General features: G+C 40.6%; 1 protein-coding gene and 1 non-coding gene across 4 annotated transcripts in view; both read left to right on the top strand.

Moving 5' to 3' along the window:
• Positions 1–294: 294 nt before the first annotated feature.
• LOC131496683 (U2 spliceosomal RNA) lies at positions 295–484 on the top strand. The gene has a single exon (XR_009254619.1). It is a non-coding gene; the product is annotated as a U2 spliceosomal RNA (small nuclear RNA).
• Positions 485–15081: 14597 nt separating this feature from the next.
• The window catches only part of EXO1 (exonuclease 1), a 37916-nt gene continuing 30232 nt past the window's right edge, over positions 15082–22765 (top strand). The window contains exons 1-5 of one of the 3 annotated variants that reach the window (XM_058700475.1): positions 15082–15563; positions 15825–16264; positions 18171–18344; positions 19211–19330; positions 22070–22193. In XM_058700475.1, coding sequence (XP_058556458.1) covers positions 18184–18344; positions 19211–19330; positions 22070–22193 — 405 coding nt within the window. In that variant the 5' untranslated portion in view covers positions 15082–15563; positions 15825–16264; positions 18171–18183. Of the gene's footprint in view, positions 15564–15824; positions 16265–18170; positions 18345–19210; positions 19331–22069; positions 22194–22765 lie in introns of those variants that run through there. The other 2 variants (XM_058700473.1, XM_058700474.1) reach the window with 2 other exon arrangements.

The following is a 22765-nucleotide window of genomic DNA, read 5'->3' as shown; positions in this document are numbered from 1 at the left end:
CACATAAAGAAATATACAGATCAATCAACAGAAGAGTCAAGAAACATACAGATACTTATGGGGACAGTTTTGAGACATGAACACTTCAAATCAATGGTAAAGATGAATTGTCAATAAATTAGAGAGTTTTGGGGAGCCATCTAGGAAAAAAATACTCTGGATTACATCAAAACAAATTTTAGCCGGATTAAGTATACTAAGGGGAAAAATGAGATAATGAAAATACTGGAAGGAAATATGGAAGAATTTTAAAAGCAGTCTCAGACTTGGGGACCTTTTAAAACCTGACATGATGTGGCTTCTCAGCCTTTTAGCTAAGATCAAGCATACTATTTGTTCTTATCAGTTTAATCTCTGGTATGTCCTCTATCCAAGGGCAGTATATCAAACGGATTTTTGGAGCAGGAAATGGAATAGGAGCTTGCTCTGTCCACTCCACGCATCAATCTGGAATTGCAGTACCTCCAGTAATGGTGTACCCCCTCAGGGGAATAAAAAAATAAAATAAAATAAAGACTGATAAAACACACAAAAGCCATATAGGAAAAAAATCGATAGTTTTGCTACATAAAAATGTTAAATTTATGCTAATAAACTCAGGGAAATTATTTTCAACATATAAAAACAAAGGGCTAATTTCCATATTCACAAATATCTACAAATCGTTAAAAAAATGCCTTACAACTATATGGAAAAATGGGAAAATGGACAAAAAACATAATCAATTCACCAAAAATACAAACGGTTTTAAAATAGGAAGATGTGAGGGGTGCCTGGGTGGCTCAGTCAGTTGAGTGTCCAACTTTGGCTCCTGTCATGGTCTCATGGTTCGTGAGTTCAAGCCCTGCATAAGGCTCTGCGTTGACAGCTCAGAGCCTGGAACCTGCTTCAGATTCTGTATCTCCCTCTCTCTCTGCCCCTCCCCCAGCCATGTGTGCTCTCTCTCTCTCTCTCTCTCTCTCTCACAAATATAAATAAACATTAAAAAAGTTTTTAAGTAATATAGGAAGATGTTGAAGTTTTACCCATATTAGGAGAAATGAAAGTTAAAAATCACAATAAGAGTCTTTTTTTCACCCAATATATTGGAAAAGACCAAAAAAAATTGACAAAAAGCAATCTTGGAGAGAGTGTGGTGTTAATATAAATTGCTACATCCCTCTGAAGGACAATTTCAGCACTATTCACACACAACATGCTCATAACTTTTGATCCATCACTTCCTCTTCCAAGTTGCTATTCCTAAATTATATTCTCACAAAAGAAATACAGGTACACAGCAAATCACTTAATTATTGTGGTGATAGTCAGTGCCTGAAAACAACCTATATGTGTTTCAATGGGAGACTAGAGAAATCAACTCTCGTATGGTCAACCAATGGAATACTTTGTAACCACTAAAAAGAACAAGACATACCTCATTCTGTTCTAACTGACCTGAAATGAAAGCCAAACTACAGTTGGCCCTTGAACAACACAGAGCTTAGGGGTGCCAACAACTCATGCAGTTGAAAATCCATGTATAATTGTTGACTTCCCCAAAACATAACTGCTAGTGGCCTGCTGTTGACTAAAAGGCTTGCAAATAACAAGAACAGTCTGGCTCACTAGATTAAGCATCTAACTCTTACTTTCGGCTCAGGTCATGATCTCAAGGTTTATGGGGTCAAGCCCCTCATCAGTCTCCAGGCTGACAGTGTGGAGCCTGCTTGAGACTCTCTCTCTCTCTACCCCTACCCCACTCACACTCTCTCTTTCAAAGTAGATAAACTTGAAAAAAAAAATAAAGCAAGGTATGGAACAATCCCTATAACCATACTACCATTTCTGCAAAAAAAAAAAAAAGAAAGAAAATTCACATGAATCAGATAGGAAGAAACTGGCAATAAAACGATAGTTTTTTCCACCTCTGGAGAGTGAAACTAGGAGACCAGAGGGTGGGGGTGGAGACAGAAGGATAGTGTGCTTTCAGAGAAAATAATTTTCTGCTTATTAGTTACACATACAAAATGACCCTTATCAATTAAGAGTTAAAAAAATAAACTTTATGAGCTAATTCGTGGCTTTCTTAGTACTCGTAAATGTGTTCTTACAGTTGTACATCCTGCTTTTGTAAGTACTAAACTGAAAGTAAACAGAATAGACATTAATTCGAAAGTGTTTTATAATGTAAATTGTCATGTTTAAGATGTGTTTTAGCTGATCCTTAAAATTTTACCTTGTCTTACATACAAATATAAAACTTTCATGCATTTGTTTGAATTCACACACAAATCGCTTCTTAGATCATGTCATTTTGATTGAATTCACATGCAAATTGCTTCTTATAGCATGGGCTGTCATATTTGATAGGAGATAGCCGCCGCCTTTAGGAAGGGACACCCCAGAAACCAAGTTCCAACCTGACATATGCATCTTTGTATAATAATAGTGCCTTAGGGGTACCTGGGTGTCTCAGTCGGTTGAGAGTCCGACTTCGGCACAGGTCATGATCTCATGGTTCACAGGTTCGAGCCACGTGGCGGGCTCTGTGCTGACAGCTCAGGGCCTGAAGCCTGCTTCAGATTCTGTGTCTCCCTCTCTGTCTGCCCCTCCTCCACTTGTGTGCTGTGTGTGTGTGTGTGCGTGCGTGTGTGTGTGTGTGTGTGTGTGTCTCAAAAATAAACATTAAAAAAATTTTAGGGGTGCCCAGGTGGCTCAGTCGGTTAAGCAACCGACTTCAGCTCAGGTCATGATCTCTCAATTTGTGAGTTCGAGCCCCATGCCAGGCTCTGTGCTGACAGCTTGGAGCCTGGGTCCTGCTTCGGATTCTGGGTCTCCCTCTCCTCCTCATGCTCTGTCTGTCTCTCAAAAATAAATAAACGTTAAAAAAATTGTTTTAATATTTAAAAGAATAATAGCACTTTATTTTCATGTTGTTTTCCATGTGGGCCATGATTGGATCTTGATCCTTTCTTCCAGGACTAAACAGAAGCAGCTCTCTTGTGTAAAGAACTGTCTTCAGCTGTCCTTTTGTATCTTCCTAAATAAAAGACTTGCAGCCTTGGTAATTGATTATCCTTTCTCTTCTGCCTTCCTCATTCCCCTCTTTCTCTTCCTCCTTTCCTTCCTCTGTGGAGTTGTCTACTTTTGTGTCATAAGCATGATTTTAAGAATTTTAATGGGACTCAGAGAGGAAGCATTTTTCAAGGATTGCTTTAAGGTCAGCATGGACCTTTTGTACAGATTGCCTCATTGGAATTAAAACACCGATTTTTTTTTTTTTTTTTTTTTTTTTTTTTTTTTAGCTTGAGAACAGCTTTTGACTTGGTTGTTTGTGTAGAAGCTACAAAATATGAAGCCAGGAGAGTTCCCTGCCTTTTCAGAGCAAAGAAGGGTAGAAAAGTAGAAAAAGTCATTACTGCTGTTTCTCATTACCTATCTCTTATTTACTAATGTTTTATGTAGATTTTGAATAGAGGTTGAACCATTTTTATTTTTATTTTAAAACTAAAACTTTCTTGGGGTACCTGGGGTGCTCAGTCGGTTAAGCATCCAACTCTTGGTTTCAGCTCAGGTCATGATCTCACGGTTCATAAGTTCAAGCTCTACATCAGACTCTGCTAGCAGCTCAAAGCCTGTTTGGTATTCTCTCTCTCTCTCTCTCTCTCTCTCTCTCTCTCTCTCGCCCCTCCCCCACTCATTCTCTCTCCCTCTCAAAAATAAACATAAAAAAAACCTTTAAAACTAAAAGGTTTTTAGTTAATTATTTAAACATTTAACTGCTTTACTTGTATTTTTTGCTTTTATTTTTTTCACTAAAAAAACCTTGGAATTCTTTTGATGTAATTCGGTAGCCTTTTCATTTTATTTAGATCTTTTCACATAGTTTCCAGGCATTTAATTTAAATGGAAATTACTTATTTTTAGCTACTTTCCTCCCTTTCAGAGAGGAAAGGATGAGTTTTAGGAAGGCACATCAGTTTCTTTCAGGGAAGTGTTGGCCCCTAGTGGATCAAAAGTGATAACACACTTTTTGAAACAACTGGCTGGCATATTGGGAAGACTGTATTTGGGGAAAGCAGTAAAACAGATAGATTGCTAGTGCAAAGAAAACATAATTCACTTTGCCATATGTCATAAATGCATTGGACAAAATCACATAATACCATTAGTAGAAGCAGCTACCTACTAATTTAAAATAGAAATGCATAAAATAGCATGACAAAATTAAAAGTAAAATGAACTGGATGAAACACTTCTAACAAATATGATGTACAAGTAGAGCAAAACATACAAGAGACTTGGAAATCTACAAAAAAGAAAAAAACAAATACATCAGAAAATATTTTAAAAACTGCAGAAGTTCTATGATTAGGCAATATACACAAAAGAAAACCCAAATCGAGATGCTCAAATTCATTAGCAACCAAAGAAAAGCAAAGTAAAATAATACCTTATTACTCTCATCTGCTAGAGTGACCAGTAAGTATGGGAAGAATGTAGGGATTTAGGAATTTTCATGCACAGCTGGTGCGAATTAAGACTGGACTAGCCTTCTAAAGACCACTGGCTCAATAGTCACATTAGGTATCACCAAGCAATTCCACTCCTGTTGAATATGCACATATTCACCCACCATGTAGTGCTTTGCAGCAGTTAGAAGTACCAGATACACACAGAGCAACATAGATGATCTTTAAAATTGCTGTAAGTGAAACTGAGAAGCAGACGTAAATGTAATATGCAATACCATTTCATTTATATCAATCTAAAATATATGCTTATAATAGTATCTATTTTACAACACACATGAATGCGTATACTAGGAAGCTTACACTGGGTGTGGGGAGAGGCAGTAGTAAGATGGGAATCAGGAATCAGGATGAAAGGGAGCAATGTCCATGAAAAGAGGAGTATCACTAACTCAACTCTCTCTGAGGTCCAATATTAAAAGAGAAAGAATAGAAAGAAAAAAGAAAACTTGAAAACTAGTAAAAAAAAAAAAAAATAAGCAGAGGACACAACGAATGAACATAGAAAATAAATGCAAATAAGGAAAAACCATACAAGAAACAATGCTCAACTTCTTAGTAACCAAAGAAGTAAAGGAAGTGTGTGATAACATCTTTCAGCTAGCCCACAGTCAAAATGTTTCTTAATGAGAATGTCCTATATCATTGGGAAACATTGGAAGAGGAGAAGCACTCATAATGAGTTGGTGGTTTAAATTGCTAATCGTTTGTGGAAAGGCAGTCTGTACACATCAAGGACATTAAGGATAAAGATAATCAAGTTCTGCAATTCCTCTTCAAGGAATTGATAAGGATAAGAGGATAAAGATATAATTATGTCCACCATATATAAGAAAAGATAAAAACAAGCTAAATATCCAACAATAGGTAAAGAGTTAAATTATTATGATTCATTTATAAGGAAGAAATATATAATACGATGTGTTCAAAATTATTACTGCACAGTAAAATGCTCATGAGATAATAATGTATGGGGAAAAGATGAGATTATGTACATATATACATATATACAGTGCCAGAAAACACATTAAATGTTAACAGTTCTCTCTGAATATTATAGTCTTCCTGGGAATTTTTGTTTTCTTCTCCATACATTTCTGTATTTACCTAAGGTCACTACAAAATATACAATACAAAAATATGTGTTTCTATTATAATTAGAAAATACAAAATAATTTAAGAAGCACAAGGACATCTTGACTTGTCATGAACAGATAATCTGAGGAAGAAGGACATGACATCTGGTCTAAGCAGAAATACTACCCAAGGATGACAAAGTGATTGCCAGGAGCATTTCTGCAGTTTCTACTTTTTAGGAGCCAGATCTTTACAAAATATACAGTGTAAAAAAAAGGGATGAGCAGGACTTGTGGTGCATTAGGATTCCCACTGCCACAGCCAGATCATTTAGAGGAGATGTGATGTGCAGAGTAAAACAGAGGCAATAAATGGTCTGCAGTCCACTCAGGTTCACTATCAAAAGGTCACTCAACCTGAGAAATTTTGATGGATAAAGTCAGTGTCCTTTTCAAACATAAGGTTCTTTATATCATTACAGTTTGAAACTCAAAAGGGATTTCTAGGGAGTTCTGATAATTTCTAGAAAGCTACTAGCCACATTTCACCAGTATCAGTTACAGATATAACTGAAAATTCAAAGTTTCAGAAAAAGTAATTATATCATTTGAAGAGCTATTGAAGACAGGTGTATAAAGAGAAAATGGTATGGAGAACGGGTACTGTATCTGGGTTATGCAAACCCAGAAATGCCAGAAATGTCAAAAATATTTATAGATTCCACACTGCTTACAGGAATTTTGATGCAGAAAACCTAAGTCTATGCCTAATGGAGACAGTCTCACAGTGGAATGGGGTGGATTCACTATGACTGACACAATTCTTGAACCAAGCCTCAATAGTTGATGATCCACTCCTACCTAAATCCTTAAGCTACTCCTGCACTTTTCAGATATAAGAGGGTGTATTGCCTTGCTAGGGCTGCTATAAAAAAGTACACGGATCAAGTGGCTTAAACAATAGAAGAAATGTATTAACTCACAGGTCTGGAGGCTAGAAGTCCAAGATCAAAGTGTTGGCAGGTTGGTTCCTTCTGAGGGCTGTGAGGGAGGGCTGTGTTCCAGGTCTCTCTCCTGGGTTTATAGATGGTAAACCTTTCCCTGTGTCTCTTACATTGTCTTCCCTCTGTGCACATCTCTGTATCCAAATTCCCCTTTCCATGAAGACGTGTCACATTGGATTCTGTCCCACCCTAATGACCTCATGATAACTCAATTACCTCCGTAATAACCCTATCTCCAAATAAAGTCACATTCTGAGGTAATGGGGGTTAGAGCTTCAACATATCTTTTTTTGAGGGGGACACAATTCAACTCAAAACAGAGGGAATACGTTCCCTTTTTACAAGAGCTAATTTAAGTTGGGCTTCTGTGATTTGCAACTAAAAGACTTCTGCTCACTAAATTTCAATTTCCTTCCCTTACATAACTAAGTATTCCTTTAAGCCCCTGCATATTTCCAGAAATGGGCGACAATATGCACAGGCACAATTTTTATTTAACCAATTCAGGTCCTCTGAGTAGTTCTTGAGGGAATCCGGAAGTTCAGGATGAGTTCTGGCAGGAGGAGACCTAGGCTCCTCCTAGTATGAATGAAGTTGGCCAAATCAGCTACAAAAAGAACAGCAATTTCACTTTAAGGGGAAGTAACATAAAAGTGTGGAAAAGCCATTAATCTAAGGATTAAAATGTCTTTTTCAGAGAGAGAGAGAGAAATAGCGAGAGAGAGGGAAAGATAGAAAGAGAGGGAGACACAGAATCTGAAGCAGGCTCCAGGCTCTGAGCTGTCAGCACAGAGCCCAATGTGGGGCTTGAACTCATGAGCCATGAGATGATCACCTGAGCCGAAGTGAGACTGTTAACTGACCAAGCCACCCAGGTATCCCAAAAATGTCTTGTTAGATAAAATATTCCGAATCTACCATTTGCTCTGTGGTATTATGTGAGCCCCTGAATGGAGCTAGAAACCTCCTACCTTTTTATGAAAAGGACAAACCTGGACTGTCTCACTAAGTCATTGTGAAAACCAAATAAAAATTGTGTGTGAAGGCTCTCAGCACACTATAGATCACCACACACTATTAAACATTGTGGGCTTTTTTTTTTCACTTAACCAATTATCGAGACATTATATTTGCTTTACACAAATCCTCTCACTTAATATCCAAAATCCTATGAACCAGTTAACCTAGATCTATTTATCCATTGCAGTTACAGAGAAACTGAAAAATAAGGAGACAAGGAAATTTTTCCCAAGTCAGCTAATTAATAGCTAACAGGTGGTATAGTCCAGATGTGAATCTGAGTAATGCATGTACAGACCTTAAGCTCTTAAGCAAGGGAGGCAGTATGTAAAGGATAACAGAAGGCAGCTGGATATCGATATGCCTCTAGATATACAAAAGAACAATGGAAAAATTGGTCACAGATGTTTGGCAAAAATATTTATTAGATTTTAAATGGTGAGATTAAAGCATGTGTTTATCCTCTGCTTCTGAAAATAGAACTGCTGGCTGAGTAAGTGCCCTGGAGGCTGAAAGACCAATAAATGGACAGGAATTCATTATTCTTTCATTCTGACAGCAGCTGCTTCATGCAGAATCTGGCTCTCTAAACACAAGGACCACTCTGCCTCATAATCATTGTGACTCCTTTGTTCAAGCTCAGCCTCTCCATCTTGTATTTCTCCTCACTCAGCAGGCTGTTTCTGGTTGTTTTCTCACTCCATTGATGTATTCTGCTTCTTGTTCCAGGTTGCATTTCACTGAGTTTTTCAATACAAGTGTCCCTTCCAGCTATGTGGTGAATGAGTGTTCCCCATCAGCTTACCGCCTTGGAACTGTTATTCTGACATCCTACTGCAACTCACACCTTCCCACTAAAGTCGAAAAAGCCATATCTATTCTGTGCCTATGGAATGACTGATCCCAAGCTCACCAGGAAAGGGGATAGCATTCTCTGAACTTTTTTTTTCTCATTTTGTTTTCAAAACAAAACCGAAGAGTTGAAGTGTTGAGATGAGTGAGTAACCTTGGGCCATGAAGAAGTCATGGTAACAGTGAGGATCATTGGAGGTGTGATTGCCACTCCAATGGCAGGAAGAGGAGTTTCCTCAGTCTGAACCACTGGACCCAGTGTGTGTGACTTACTAAAGTCCTCCTCCCAGAATGAAGAGTTAGCTTGGCTGTGATCACAGGGCCCCACTCCACCTACTCTCCTAGCACTCACGTGGCAAGGAAACCCCGAGGGCCTGGGTCAGGAAAAGGCATCTGTTTGACCCAGACATTCTCAGCTGAGATTGTGTCTTCTGTCTTCCTGATTCTTCCTGTCTTCCACGGCCCCATTACAGCCTGTTCCCAGCTGGAACTGTGTGTCACTCCCCCTGTCCCGGGGCTCCACTGTTTAGTGGGTAACACCAGTTTTCCTCCCTGTAAATCATGGTGAGGAGTATGGGTTTTTGGAGACCTAGGTTTGAACCACATTTGAGTCACATCACATAATAATAGCTTTAGGAGTAGGATAAGCTTATCTGCTTCTCTGTGCTTTAGTTTTCTCTTCTGTAAACAGGGCAATAATAGTCATCTTCCAGAGCCATTTTGAGGATTAAATGAGGTAACATACAAAACATGGTAGATTCTAAATAAAAGTTGTTCTTTTCCTTTCTTATTCCCAAAACAACTAAAAAAATTAAAATAATAACTTTGAAAATGTAACAATATCTATGTGCGTGGATAAGCATCTATAATGGCCGTCCAAAGGTAGTGGGTCAAAGCACAGGCTCCAGAGTTAAGCTACATGGGGTTCAGATCCCTTTGTAGTTCAGTTGTTTCATTTGTAAAATGGGGATCATAAATTTACCAACCTCATAGTATTGTTATGAGTGTTTAAACAAGATAAGCAGGTAAAACATACAACAAACTTGAAGGATACTAGGTGCTTCCTAACTGTTATAATTAGTATTCTCATAGTAAAACTTTTATTTAGGGGCACCTGGGTGGCTCAGTCGGTTGAGCGTCTGACTTCGGCTCAGGTCATGATCTCATCAGTTGATGAGTTCGAGCCCGCGTCGTGCTCTGTGCTGACAGCTGAGAGCCTAGAGCCTGCTTCAGATTCTGTCTCCCTCTCTCTCTGCCCCTCCCCTGTTCATGCTCTGTCTCTCTCTGTCTCAAAAATAAATAAAGATTAAAAAAAAAGATTAAAAAAAAACTTTTATTTAGACAGACAGATAGACAGATAATGTTTCTTCTGATGTTTCAATCCCTAAAAGAGAGCTTTGCCAAATATCTATGCCAGCTTCTATAAAATGCACATTTGGGGATATTATTTGTTGGACTTGTCATTTTGTGTAAATGTATTACATAGAAAGGCCATTTAAAGTGTTTTCTCTCCATAGTAGGGAATGAGAAGCAACATTTATTCTTTCTGCATTTTATGTACTAGATATTCAAATAATACTTGTGTTGATAACTTTTTGATTGTTCAATTTGACTGTAAAACAGCTTTGAGGGGCGCCTGCATGGCTCAGTCGGTTGGGCAGCCGACTTCGGCTCAGGTCATGATCTCGCGGTCCGTGAGTTCGAGCCCCGCGTCGGGCTCTGTGCTGACCGCTCAGAGCTTGGAGTGGAGACTAATCGGATTCTGTGTCTCCCTCTCTCTGACCCTCCCCCATTCATGCTCTGTCTCTCTCTGTCTCAAAAATAAACGGTAAAAAAATAAAATAAAATAAAATAAAATAAACAGCTTTGAAAATAGCTACATTATTCAAAGTTCTAAAAATGTCAGTGACTACTTTAGATTCCGACTGGTAGTTAATTTTAATATTTACTCTCTCATTTATTCAACTGGTATTTACTGGGAGTCTACATGTCAAGCCGTGTTATAGAAGAAAAAAAAAATCTCTACCCCTGTAGAGATTTCATTATAGTGGGGTTGAAGACAGTCAATAGACAACTAAAATGCACAAATATGTCAAACTACAATAAGTAACATGGAGGAAAATAAATCAGGGGGAAAAAACTGAGTGTCCCAAGGTAGGGACAGGAATTTAATTTTAATGTAGGTAGCATGGTTAGAGAATGCTTACTGAGAGGAAGTCTATCAGCAAAGGCCTAAGAAAAGTGATGGAGTAAGTCATGTGAATATCTAGAGGAAGAGCATTCTAGGAGGAAGGCCAAAGACCTAGAGGTGGGCATGTACCTGGAATGTTTAAGGAATGGCAAGGATTCTACTGTAGCTAAAATAAAGTAAGCAATTGAATTACTATGTTGTGTGTCAACTACACTCAAATGAAAGATAGATAGATGATGATAGATAGATAGATAGATAGATAGATACATAGATACATAGATAGATAAATAAAATAAGCAAGAGCAAAGGTAGTAGTTGTTCAAGGAATGGTAAGGACCCTGGTGGGGCTGAAATAGAGTGAGCAAGTGCAAGACTAGTGGGAATTGAAGTCACACACCAAGTCACAAGAATGTTCGTAGGAGCATTATAAATAGCCCAAACCTAGAAACAACTCAGATATCCATCAATGACAGAATGAATTAATTGTACATATATGTAACTGAATTACACATAAAAATGAAAAAGAAAGAATATAGGTTCTCTCAACAATATGGATGAGTGTCATGATGTTAGGTAAAAGAGGCCAAGTGTTAAAGAATAAAAACTACATGGTTCCAGTTCCATAAACTTTACAAAGAAGACAAAACTAATGTATGCAGTTAGAAGACAGATCATAGTTAACTTTGAGAAGAAAAGAGGTATTTGCAAGTGGAAAGGGGGAACAAGGGTCTTCAGGGAGGGCTGAGTGAGGGTAATATGTTGTGTTCATCTTGGGATCACTGGCTTAGCATTTCTGTATTTATATATGAATTAAAAACAATACACAATAGTGAACGGAAGAATTTGAGAAAGCAAGAACAGACAATTCTTTTTTTTATCCCCCCACCCCAGACAATCCTGTCAAGACATTTTACCATAAGGGGAGCTGAGAAATGGGACAATGGCAAAAGGGTTATTCTGAGGCTGGGAGAAATAAATGACTGTTTGGGAAACTCCACTTACTCATATTTGCCGCGAGAGAGAAACACCTGTCCCATTATTTACTTAACTACGTTTTCTTTAAACTGACTCATTTTCAACTTAAATTTATTTCAAATTATAAGTGTCACTTGCCATAATAGAAGCAACTAAAAATACAAGGAAAGCATGTCATTCACTTGAAATCATTAAAAAATGTAAAAACAAAGAAATGTAAATAAAAATCAATCGAACTGAGCTACCAAAATGAACACTTAAAAACCATCCCATCGGTCAAAAAACTAGAGCTGTTAATGACCAGAGAGAGGAGCACTGTGTCCCATGTCTTTACAACAATCACCACCATCGTCTTCACCCTTATACTCTAAGCATCCTTTTTCACACATTCATATTGAGTTCAACCGAGGACCGAAATGAAAATGCAGTCCCCACAACTCTATGACAAAGGATGCTGACTTTCCCAGCACCTCAGGTCATTTTCAGTTCCGTGTCTCCATGGCTTGGATGGAAATTTGGTGCTGAGAAAAAGCCTCCTGTGCTGCCAACAAAAAGAACCCCTGTTCCCACATCTTTTCCTGGAAAGCGCTCACTTTTCTATGAGTGGTGGGGGTGGGGGTGCCAGTCTGCTGTGGCTGTAGCAAGCCTACCTTAAACCAGGCAAGGGTAGGGGGACATCCCAGAGGGGCCCCTAACAATCACCCCTGTTCCTCATTTTAGAAAACACTGCTCCGTAACAACAGAGGTAGTATTTTCTAAAATAAAAATCAGAATGCATGACCTTTCAACAAATTAAAAATCAGAGCTGCAGGGGCTCTGGCTGGCTTAGTTGGCAGAGCATGTGACTCTTGATCTCAGGGTCATGAGTTCAACCCCATGTTGGACATGGACCCTACTTAAAGAAAAAAAAGGGGGAAGAAAGAAAGAAAGAAAGAAAGAAAGAAAGAAAGAAAGAAAGAAAGGAAAAAAAAGGTTAAAAATCAGAGCTTCCCAGAAAATCTAGAATGCATAGTGCTGTAGCTAGGACATTCATTTATTAGTCCATAAATTCAGACTTTTTTTTTTTTTATCAATACCAGTGCAAAACACCAGGCATATGAAAATTAGGTTTCCAGATAAAAATAGAGAATACCAAGTTAAATTTGAATTTCAGATAAATATGGATTTTCTAGTCTATGTCCCAAATATCGCAGTAGACATAACTAAAAATGTCTCCTATGTTTGTTTGAAATTCAAATTTCACTGGGTCTATATTATTATTACTTGCTAAATCTAGGGGCAAAGTCCATAAAATAGAGAGTATGAAAAGCATCGGGGCAAAGTGGTCATCACAGGGTGTCTGGGTGCACGTCAGGGAAAATTTCAGAAAGCCGGTGGCATTCAGCAGAGTCTTCAGCTGAGAACTTATGGGCTGTACCATTCACTGCAGATTTTAATAACACACCATCATGGTTTGTTCCTCAACTTTTTCATGAATACATGTTTTGTCTGCATAACTAGATCCTAAGTTGCTTGAGGACAGAGACCATTTCTTTGTGTTCCGCTACCATTAGGATGACAGGCACACCTCGGGCACATTACCACATGGATTGATTCAAATGGTTTTATCCCTTCAAAAAGTTAAAAACATCCTGTTCAATGAAATCATTTTCAAATTCATGTTTTCTTTTTTAGTTTCAGCCTTCACATGCTGTGGCCAATTCAAACGCTGCAGCCAAGAATCCAGTCTGACACTAAGGAGTCAAATTAGCAGTAAAGGTATGAGCTGTTTACAGTGCAGCCATCTTCTATGTTCGCTTCATGATGGATTCAGCGTGGCTGGAATGGGCACCTTTCTGATGCTTGGGTGTCAGGAAGGGACCCATATGTGGTATATTCTTGGCTGGATCTGATGTATGAAGCAGTTACTACAACTCGATAGTCCAGTGACTGTTAGAACGTTTCTCTACAAACACACCCCACCCACCCTTAAGTTCCTCTCTACCCTATTGCAGTTTGGAACTGACCCCCAGCTTCCCCTACAGTCAGCTCCACGCTGGTCCAGGATGAAGTCTACCCATCTCTGTTGGAAGCACAAGGAAAGCTAACTTTTCTGACCTCCTCTCCTAGCCTCAGCTCTAAAGACCAGACCGGGGAAGGAAGCAGCCCTGAGCACATAACCCAAAAGTGGCACCGTTTCAGCAGTTTCTAAGGGAGAATGTTGGCATGATTGATGTTAAATTGATCATGGAAAGACCTTAAAAGAAGGAGGGAACCATGTAGAGAAGCTCATCAAATGGGGAGCATTTTGTTAAACGTGCTTAATTCTTTCCCATCAGCTCTTTAAATTGAGCAGGAATTATCATTCCTCCCCATCCCTGGATCCAGAACACACTTCGTGGTCTGGTCTAAGGTTCTTTCCCAATTTTTTACCACAGTAGCTCTAAGAGAAGAGGACAGACACAAGGTCTAGAGTGTTATGAGGATAGGAAGCCTCACCCAAGTGATTACCAGAGTCCAAACTGTCTTTAAGTTCTGCAAACCATAAGGCTCATTTCCATGATTATTTGGCAATAAAGATTCCCTCCCGCCCCTGACTTAGGTCAAAGATGAACAAAGCTGGACACCAGATAAAGTGGTAAGGACAGTTTTAATCAGCATTATGCTATTGCAGCAGGATACAGTCCAGCTTTTAACTTTGATTTGTGTTGAGGTGGTGCAAGGGGAGGGCTGTTTTAAAGAGAGAATGAGGGAGTCGCCTAGGTGGCTCAGTCAGTTAAGCAGGGGACTTTTGATTTCTGCTCAGGTCATGATCTTACAGTTGGTGAGAGGCCCACGTGGTAATGTGTGCTGACAGCTCGGAGTCGGCTTAGTATTCTCTCTCTCCCTGTCACTCTGCCCCTCCCCTGCTTGCACTCTAAACAAACAAACAAACACACTTAAAAAAAAAAATAAAATGAAGACAGAGTGAGGGAACAGGGAGGGGTGAATGAGGGCTCAGTAGAGTCCGGGAGGTGAAAAATGACAAAACCCAGGACGGGAGAGTAAGTGAGTCACCTGGGACTGTTACCAGCCTTGTAGAAGTTAGGCTCCTACAGACCCTGGGAGACAGAGATCCTACTATCAGATGTGGGCTGGAACCAGCAGTAAATCCTAGGGATGTGGCCTTGAACTGTTAGAAACTGTGTTAGTGTTTTGTTCAAGTCTTTATGGGCCGAGGAAGGGACCCAGTAGAGAGGAGGGCTCATAGCAGTCTGGGCTGAGTGTGGTCAAGAAGCAACTCTTTGTCACTTCCTAGTGACATTGTTTACTAACCGCTCTCCCCACCACCCCCCCCCCAACCCAAAGTCTACAGGAAGGGTCCAAAAAATATAACTCAAGAGGCATCTTGTTTCCCTGGAGCCCACCGCGCATCTGTCTCTGAAGAGCCTCGGGATTTACAGCACACCACAGAAATTAAGGGAGACTAATTTGCAGCAGGATCTTTTTCAGGTTTAAAAAACTCCACACAAACACGCGATGGCGCTCTTTAAACCTTAGCAGACCCGACCTCAGGCCGCAATCAGCAGAGAACTACAACTCCCAGCAGCGCCGGCGAATGAAAATTACCAACTTCCGGGGACTGTTTCTCGTGGTTCAGCTGCTCCAGCTCCACCCGCGCCATCGGAAGGCAGCACAGTATGCAGGCGGGAGGCGGCGGCCGGGGTCGCGGAGTCGCGGGGTCGCGGGGCCTCAGGGTCGGGGCCGCCATCGCTTCCACGAGGAGCGAGGCTCACGTCCCGGAAGTGGAGGCCAAGAGAAGCGGCGCCGGCATCGCGGAGGGGCGTTCTGGCGTCACTTCCGCTGGGGCGGGGCCTCGGGCTCTCCCGCGCAAATTGAAAAGTCTTTGGTGCCCGGCTGCCATCTGGCCCTCTGTGTTCCGAGCCGCCTGCCTCGGGCGAGCTGGCCCAGGGTGAGTTGGGCGCGTCGGGGGTGGGTTTCGGAGCCCATTCACGGCTCCCTTGGGGCGGACGGGGAGAGCCCTGCCCGGAGAGGGAGCGGAGCGGGCTACATATCGCGGTGCAGGCCGGCCCGGGGCTGCCCTTCGGGAGGGCAGGGAGGGTCCGCGAGCGCAGGCTCCTGCGTGCGGGACTCCTGCAGGGCTGCCGCCGACCTAGCAGTCTCCCCTGGCGTTTATATGTGGAAAGTGAACTGTCTTCTTGATGTCGTGCAGGCGAAAGGAAGCGTGTTCTCTGGAATGGGCTTGCGGGCCGCTTGTGCACAGCCTGTGAACAGGAGTGGGGCGGCGAGGTCGCCGGTGTTGTAGCTGGCGTGCCGCTGGCGGGCGCCCTGAGATGATGCCTGCGCAGCGGCCCCCGGCCATTCCCACCACGCTCCAGAGGAAACGTTTATGCGAGCGTATTTACCCAGCTTAGAAGAGACATCAGCTTCACAGAATGTGTGTTACGTCAGTTTTCCTCAAAGTGGAAGAAAACTCTTTTTAGAGGCATTGTCTGAGAGGTGGGGGAGGCTGATTGTTTTTCTCAAACTGCGGCTTGAGGAGCACCTGCAGCCAGATTACCTGGATTTAAACGTCGGAATCCCCCCACCTGGCTCCGCAGCTGGTGAATGCGCTGCTGAACTAGAGCATCCGAGTTTTGATACAGCATCAAGGTGAGGCTGACTTGCCACCCTGTGCTTTCTTCCTTTCCTTCCAAACGTAGTTTGGTGGGAGAGGTTGATGTTAGGAAACACCAAGCAGCTGTTCAGCCTCATTGCTTTCAGTTTTTATCATGAGGAGTGGGAGTGGGGGGGTGGGTAGGCCGGCTGACCCTTGAACAACAGGGGATTGAACTGTGAGGGTCCACGACAAACAGATTTTTTTCGATACAGTACAGTACTGGTGAAGTTCCTGGGTGATGGTGTGGTGGTCCAGAGCTGATGGCCAAGAAAGAATTCTTGAAGAAGTCTTTGGTACAAAAAGATGATTTTATTGAAGCACAGGGACAGGACCCATGGGCAGGAAGAGCTGCACTGGGGTAACTTTGGGGGTAACTGATTATATCCCCTCAGGTTGGGAGAGGGTTAAGGATAGGGTAGGTCTCTAAGGAACTTTGGAAGCAAGGTTACCAGGACTTTGAGCTGCTGTTAGGAAAATGCCATTAATTACTGCAGTAATACCTGGGATTAGTAAAACCTGGGACCCTTCAGATGCATGTCAGGGGAGGTCATAAGCTTGGAGTATGATTGCCAGCATATATCTTGGGGGAGTTGAGATGAAGGACGTTTCCCAAGGAATTTTTATGCTAAAGTAAACTGACAGTGTCCTCCAGGTTGGGGTAATGTTAAGCTAAGATTACCTTTTGTCATCATCAAGGCAGCTGAGCTCCTTTACTGTTCCCAGGACTTGTCAATGATCTGTAAGCAGTAAGGGAATTTAATTTTTCATTTGCCTTAGTTTCCCACATCACCATGGCAAGCACTTACACCCCTTTCCTTTGTTCTTGGGTAGCCAGGAGGTCTGAGGAATATCACACATATTCCACCTGGCGGGGGTGGGGCGGGTGCTAATAGCCTGTACTTAGCCCTCAGCTTGCCCCACACTCCCTCGTCAGTACTGTAAGTGTGGCTTATGGTTTTCTTAACATTTTCGTCTCTCTAGCTGACTATAAGAATACAGTATATAACACATGTAACATATGAAATATATGTTAACTGACTTTATGTTATTGGTGAGGCTTTAAGTTTGGGGGGAGTCAAAAGGCATGTGTGGATTTTTGACTGGGTAGGGGTGGGTGCAAATAATCCCCCTCCTTGTCCAGAATTTCTGTATAGAAAGGACTTAGGGGCTTCTTTCTGGGCGGGACGGGGTAGGAAGCGAAAGAAGCATTCGTCTGAAATCAGTATTTTGCACAGCAAGCACACTTTCACATTTCTTTGGAGTAACTTTCAGAGAGTCTGATGGAGTTGTCGCTGGGCACCATTGCTGCTTATTAACAGAATGTTGGTTGCTTGGAATAAGACATTCTGATGGCAGCGAATTTAAGCCCTAAAAATGCACCAATTTACTTCTGTAATTCTGTTTATTTTCTCAGCTGAAATGTCTACTTTCCTTCTGTTTGGAGTTTCCACTCCTACGCTGATGTGCATGCGGGCTCTTAACATGCTTGTGTAGAGGCAGTGTGATGCGTTAGCATGCACAGTTTTGTGGCTTTTAGCAATGCCTTTTTGGAGAGAGAGAGAGAGACTCATGCTCTTTTAGCACTTTCTGTGTGCCTAGTAGTGTGTTAACAGCTTGAAACATACTTGATGATTCCAAGTGAGAAAGCACTTTGGAAAGAATAAATGTTAAGGAACTATCAAGTGACATTAGAGTTAGTGTTAGCGATTAGCGAAAGTATTCTAGATTATGGAAATTGTTGGCAGGGAGGAGCCCAATTGAGTATGAAAGAGGTGATTCTCAAATAAGCAATAACAGTCGCTATATCAATTTCTGATCTCTTATTTTTCTAAACCTTTTGGATAAATATGTTTTGCTTTGAATATTGCTGTTTTCTCTTTCTCCCCTCGTATCATGCAGTTAACTTGGCACAATGGGGATACAAGGATTACTGCAATTTATCAAAGAAGCTTCTGAACCAATCCACGTGAGGAAGTATAAAGGACAGGTAGTAGCTGTGGATACATATTGCTGGCTTCACAAAGGAGCTATTGCTTGTGCTGAAAAACTAGCCAAAGGTGAACCTACTGATAAGTAAGTCTGCACCTTGTATTAACTCTTTGCCAGTCAAGACTGAGACTTATATTAAATATCCTTTTGTTTATAAATGAGGGAAGTTGTGATGTAGCTCTTTTTGTCCAGTTAATTGCTTTGCCAGAATAGAGCACTAAATGCAATACCTGATCCTTGTTTGGATCCTGGACCGTTGCAGGGTAGGATGTAGCAATGCTGTGCTGCAGCCAACTCATCCAAGTTCACAGTGCGCCACCGTCTTCTCCCAGTTCAGCATTCCGTGACCCCGCATTGGTAGTTTAGCCACCGTTGTAATACATTCATGTCAGGGAAATGGACAGATGCTACGGAACAGGCGCCTCCTCTCGCCAAACTGGTTGTTAAATCTTCACCAGAACACACTGGTTATAAGAGCTGTTGAGACAGTTGGACAAAGTTTAGTACAGACTGTATGTGAGATGATATTTTGTTGCTGTTAAATTTCTTGGGTGTGATAATGGTATGGTTGAAGGGATCAGGTATTTACTGTACTATTCTTTCAACTTTTCAGTAGATTTGAAATTTTTCAAAGCAAAAAAAAAAAAAATGGGAAAAAGGCAAGATTTGGAACCACAAAATATCAGAACTGGAAGGGATGTCAAAGCCTTTTAATCTATAGATGAGAATGTCAGTAACTCATCAGCTGTCACATAGCCCGTTAGGATCCAAGGCAGGATTTGAACCCTGAAGCCTAAATTAGAGTTTCCATGTCCTGTGAAAACATTTTGCTTTAAAAAAAGAAAAGAAAGAAAAAAACTTCCCTGTTCATAATCCATCTCCTCTGGTTTTAAAGAGTATTACTTTATAATACGCAATGCACCTAAAATTTTTTTTCTTTATTTTCATAGGTATGTAGGATTTTGTATGAAATTTGTAAATATGTTACTCTCTCATGGGATCAAGCCTATTCTTGTATTTGATGGATGTACTTTACCTTCTAAAAAGGAAGTGGAAAAGTCTAGAAGAGAGTAAGCTGATTCTCTATTCACTCTAATTGCATTAAGGTCTGATGCTATAGTCTATACCAATTTTCTTGAATTTTAATTTATTGAGGCTTGCTTCATAGCCTAGTACTTCAACAAATTTCTTGAAATGTTTCATGTGTGCTAGAAAGGAATATGTATTTTCAGTTATTAAGAGGAAGATTGGTTGTCCAGTAAGTCAAGCTTATTGATTATGGTGCTCAAATCTATCTTTGCTGTTTTGTTTGGTTTTGGTCGTGGGGGGGTGGGGGTAGTGGAATTGTCAATTACCTTATAGTTCTGATCATTTTTGTTTTATTTTGAAGCTATTTTATTGGTTGCATTCAAGTTTAGAATTAGTTACATTCTTGTGGTAACTGTTTTACTAGTGACTCTTAGTCCCTAGTTTTGCTTTTTTGTTCTAAAGTCTTCTGTCCGATTATAACCGTAGCCATAACTTTTCCTTCTGTATTCCCACTGTCTTTTTTTATTTGTTTACCTACAGCTTACTACTTCATTGGTTTTAAGGTTTGTCTCTTACAAAGAACACATTACTATGTTTTGTTTTTGTTTTTTTATCCATTCTGTCAATTTTTGCCATTTTTTGAAAAAAAAATTTTTTTTTAAGTTTATTTATCTATTTTGAGGGAGACAGAGCACGAGCAGGGAAGGGGCAGAGAGAGAGAATTCCAAGCAGGCTCCACGCTGCCAGCACAGAGCCAAATGGCAGGGCTCAAACTCCTGAAACTGTGACATCATGACCTGAGCTGAAACCATGAGTCAGACTACTCAACCGGCTAAGCCACCTAAGTGCCCCTGAAAATCTTTTAAATGGAGAGTTTATTCTTTTCACATTGACCATTAATTACTAATATATTTTAATACATTGTTTCTCTTACTTGGTATTTTATATTTGTCCATCTCTCTCTTTTTTGGGGGGGGGGGAGGTTAACCCCTGCCTTGCTTGACTTCTGGATTGTTTTTTCTACCTTGATTGTCTCTTGTTTCTAGTTGAAAAGTAATGTCTTCTATTTCCCTTAATAGTTAACCCAGAAATTTTATCATTCATGTGTAACTTCACATATTCTAGTAAGTTTCTAACAACAGGCCTCAGAAAGAACTTCTGTATTTTAATAAAACAGGTATCCTCCCCATATTCATCTGCTCTCATTGTCCCTCCCCCCCCCCCCACACACCCCCTCCCATCTGTGTTTCTAGGTCCCAGAGTCCTTGTGTTGTATAGGAAAGACCCCTGGGCTTAGTTGTCAGAGCTAGTGTGAATCACACCCAGACAGAAGTAAGCCTCGCTGAGGGAGCCATCTGTTAGGGTGCTGCTGTCCTGGCTGTGCTCTCTCTCAGCCTAGATAGGTTAGAGAGAGTTTTTCAGACCTAGGTTTTGGAACCTAGCTGTACTTGGAGGGCTCTGATTCACATACAGAGTCAAATCAGTTTCACGCTGGAGGGTTCTGATTCTTAAAGCCAGAACTTTATAAAGACTGTTTATAAAGGAATAACAAACTGTGTGAGCCCACGTTCTATTACAAACAATGTACAGTTTACCAAATATACTCTCGATAGAAGTTAGTTCATTCTAGGTTAGTTCTGAAAGGATTAATGACAGACCTAAACCAGAGCGGCTGAGAGACTAGTCCAAACCACATCCTACCCAGGTGTTGCCCACCAGGTCTTAATTCTAATTGCAGATACTTACTAATTTTCTCTTGCTAAGCTCAAGAATGGCTAAAAACATGTCTCAGCTGCCTGTCTCTGTCCTGCATATTCTTTTTGTCTTTGTAAGATCAGCTTTTTCTGTGCCACTGTAGCAGTGAGAGGGGGCGCTTAAAATCCTTTCCTACAAGTCTCTTCCTCCATGGAGCCCAGTCTGTGGAACTAGGGAATTTGTATATGTATGCGCACATTTACCTAAAGATAAAAACCTCATAAGTTCAGACTGATTCTTCCAAGTCAAACTCAGGACTCAGGGTTTTTACCTCTTCTGCAGTGTATCTTCACCTCCTTTCTTCATACCTAGAATCCTTATTTTCAAGGGTAAAGGGATGACGAAGTTGGAGTATCTTATAATTACTCCTTTGTTCTATCCCAAAATAAATGCACATATTTTATTATACTCAAGAATAGATTCAGAATAAAATACTGATACCCCTACCAATATGATTATTGAAAACGGTTAAAATTTCTTTCTCCTTTTGCATATGCTTTCTTCCCATTTAAAAATAGTGGTTCCATATTGTTAGAACGTGTGTTATCACTGTCTCCGTTTAACCTGTATTTAGTATTCTACAAATTACTACATACTTGATTATTATTGACGGTTTTTATGCAGATGTTATTTTGGTTTTTCTGAAATTTGTTGTCTAGTAGATTCCACAGAAAAGCTCAGAAACAGTATTTCTCAAGTTCTTTATATTCCATAAAGGTGCACGCTTTATACTTAAAAGTTTTGATGGTATAAAACCCTTGATTCATATTTTCTTAAGTGTCTTAATTACTGCATTTTCCTTTGACATAAAGCGTGATGTAAAGAAGTCTGAGGATATGCTTGTGTGTGCGTACATGATAAATCACCTGTGTTCTTTTTGACTCGAAGCCCAAAAGATCCAGATTAATGTTCTCAAGCACCTGGTACACACTGTCCAATGAGTCAAAGTTTTTTTTTTTTTCCCCTAGGAAAATTTCTTGAATTTCTTGAAGTCAGCCTCTTAATATTTTTTTTTCCCCTTGCAGAAGACGACAAGCCAATCTTCTTAAGGGAAAGCAGCTTCTTCGTGAGGGGAAGGTTTCAGAAGCCAGAGAATGTTTTACCCGTTCCATCAATATCACACATGTGATGGCCCACAAAGTCATTAAAGTAAGCCCAATAGGAAATGAAGCCAAAGAGAACAAATGGCCAACTTCATCGAAGCTAGTTATGAGTTGTATACTGATGGGAGAGCAAGAAAATGAAGGGACGGAAATTACTTTCGGTCTAACCTCAAGGAAGTGGCAGGTCTCAGGAAGAGGAAGCAGGATCTTTTGACAGAGAAGAGTCTACCAGTCTCCAGGGGGAGAAATCCTAAGGACTAAGAGACACTCTCCCTTTTTAGATAAGTGACTTAATGAGCTCCATGGGCACCTTGTTCCGTAGAGACGGAAGTGTTAATTCCTGGAGCATCAGTCTCACCCCACTGCCCTGTAGTCTTCAACATGTATAACCTTCACTTCTGTAGGCCGTCAGGTCTGTAGAACCAGCCTCACTGACTCCGGAACTCTCCGACCCTAGTCTTCCTCAATCAGCTTCTGCTTAAAAGCATCTTAACAACCATAGACCTACTTCAATGGCCCAAAGTCCCAGCCCTCACTTACCCTCCTTCAGGCCTCTGTTCAAACTGCTTGGTAAACAAATAGGAAAATAAATATAGTGATTAAATTCTGTAGTTTTAT

The sequence above is a fragment of the Neofelis nebulosa genome, chromosome 15 (genome assembly GCF_028018385.1).
Source record: "Neofelis nebulosa isolate mNeoNeb1 chromosome 15, mNeoNeb1.pri, whole genome shotgun sequence".
Taxonomy (NCBI): Eukaryota; Metazoa; Chordata; class Mammalia; order Carnivora; family Felidae; genus Neofelis; species Neofelis nebulosa.
Note: the sequence above shows the minus strand (reverse complement) of the source record. Positions and strands in the feature narration are given on the sequence as shown.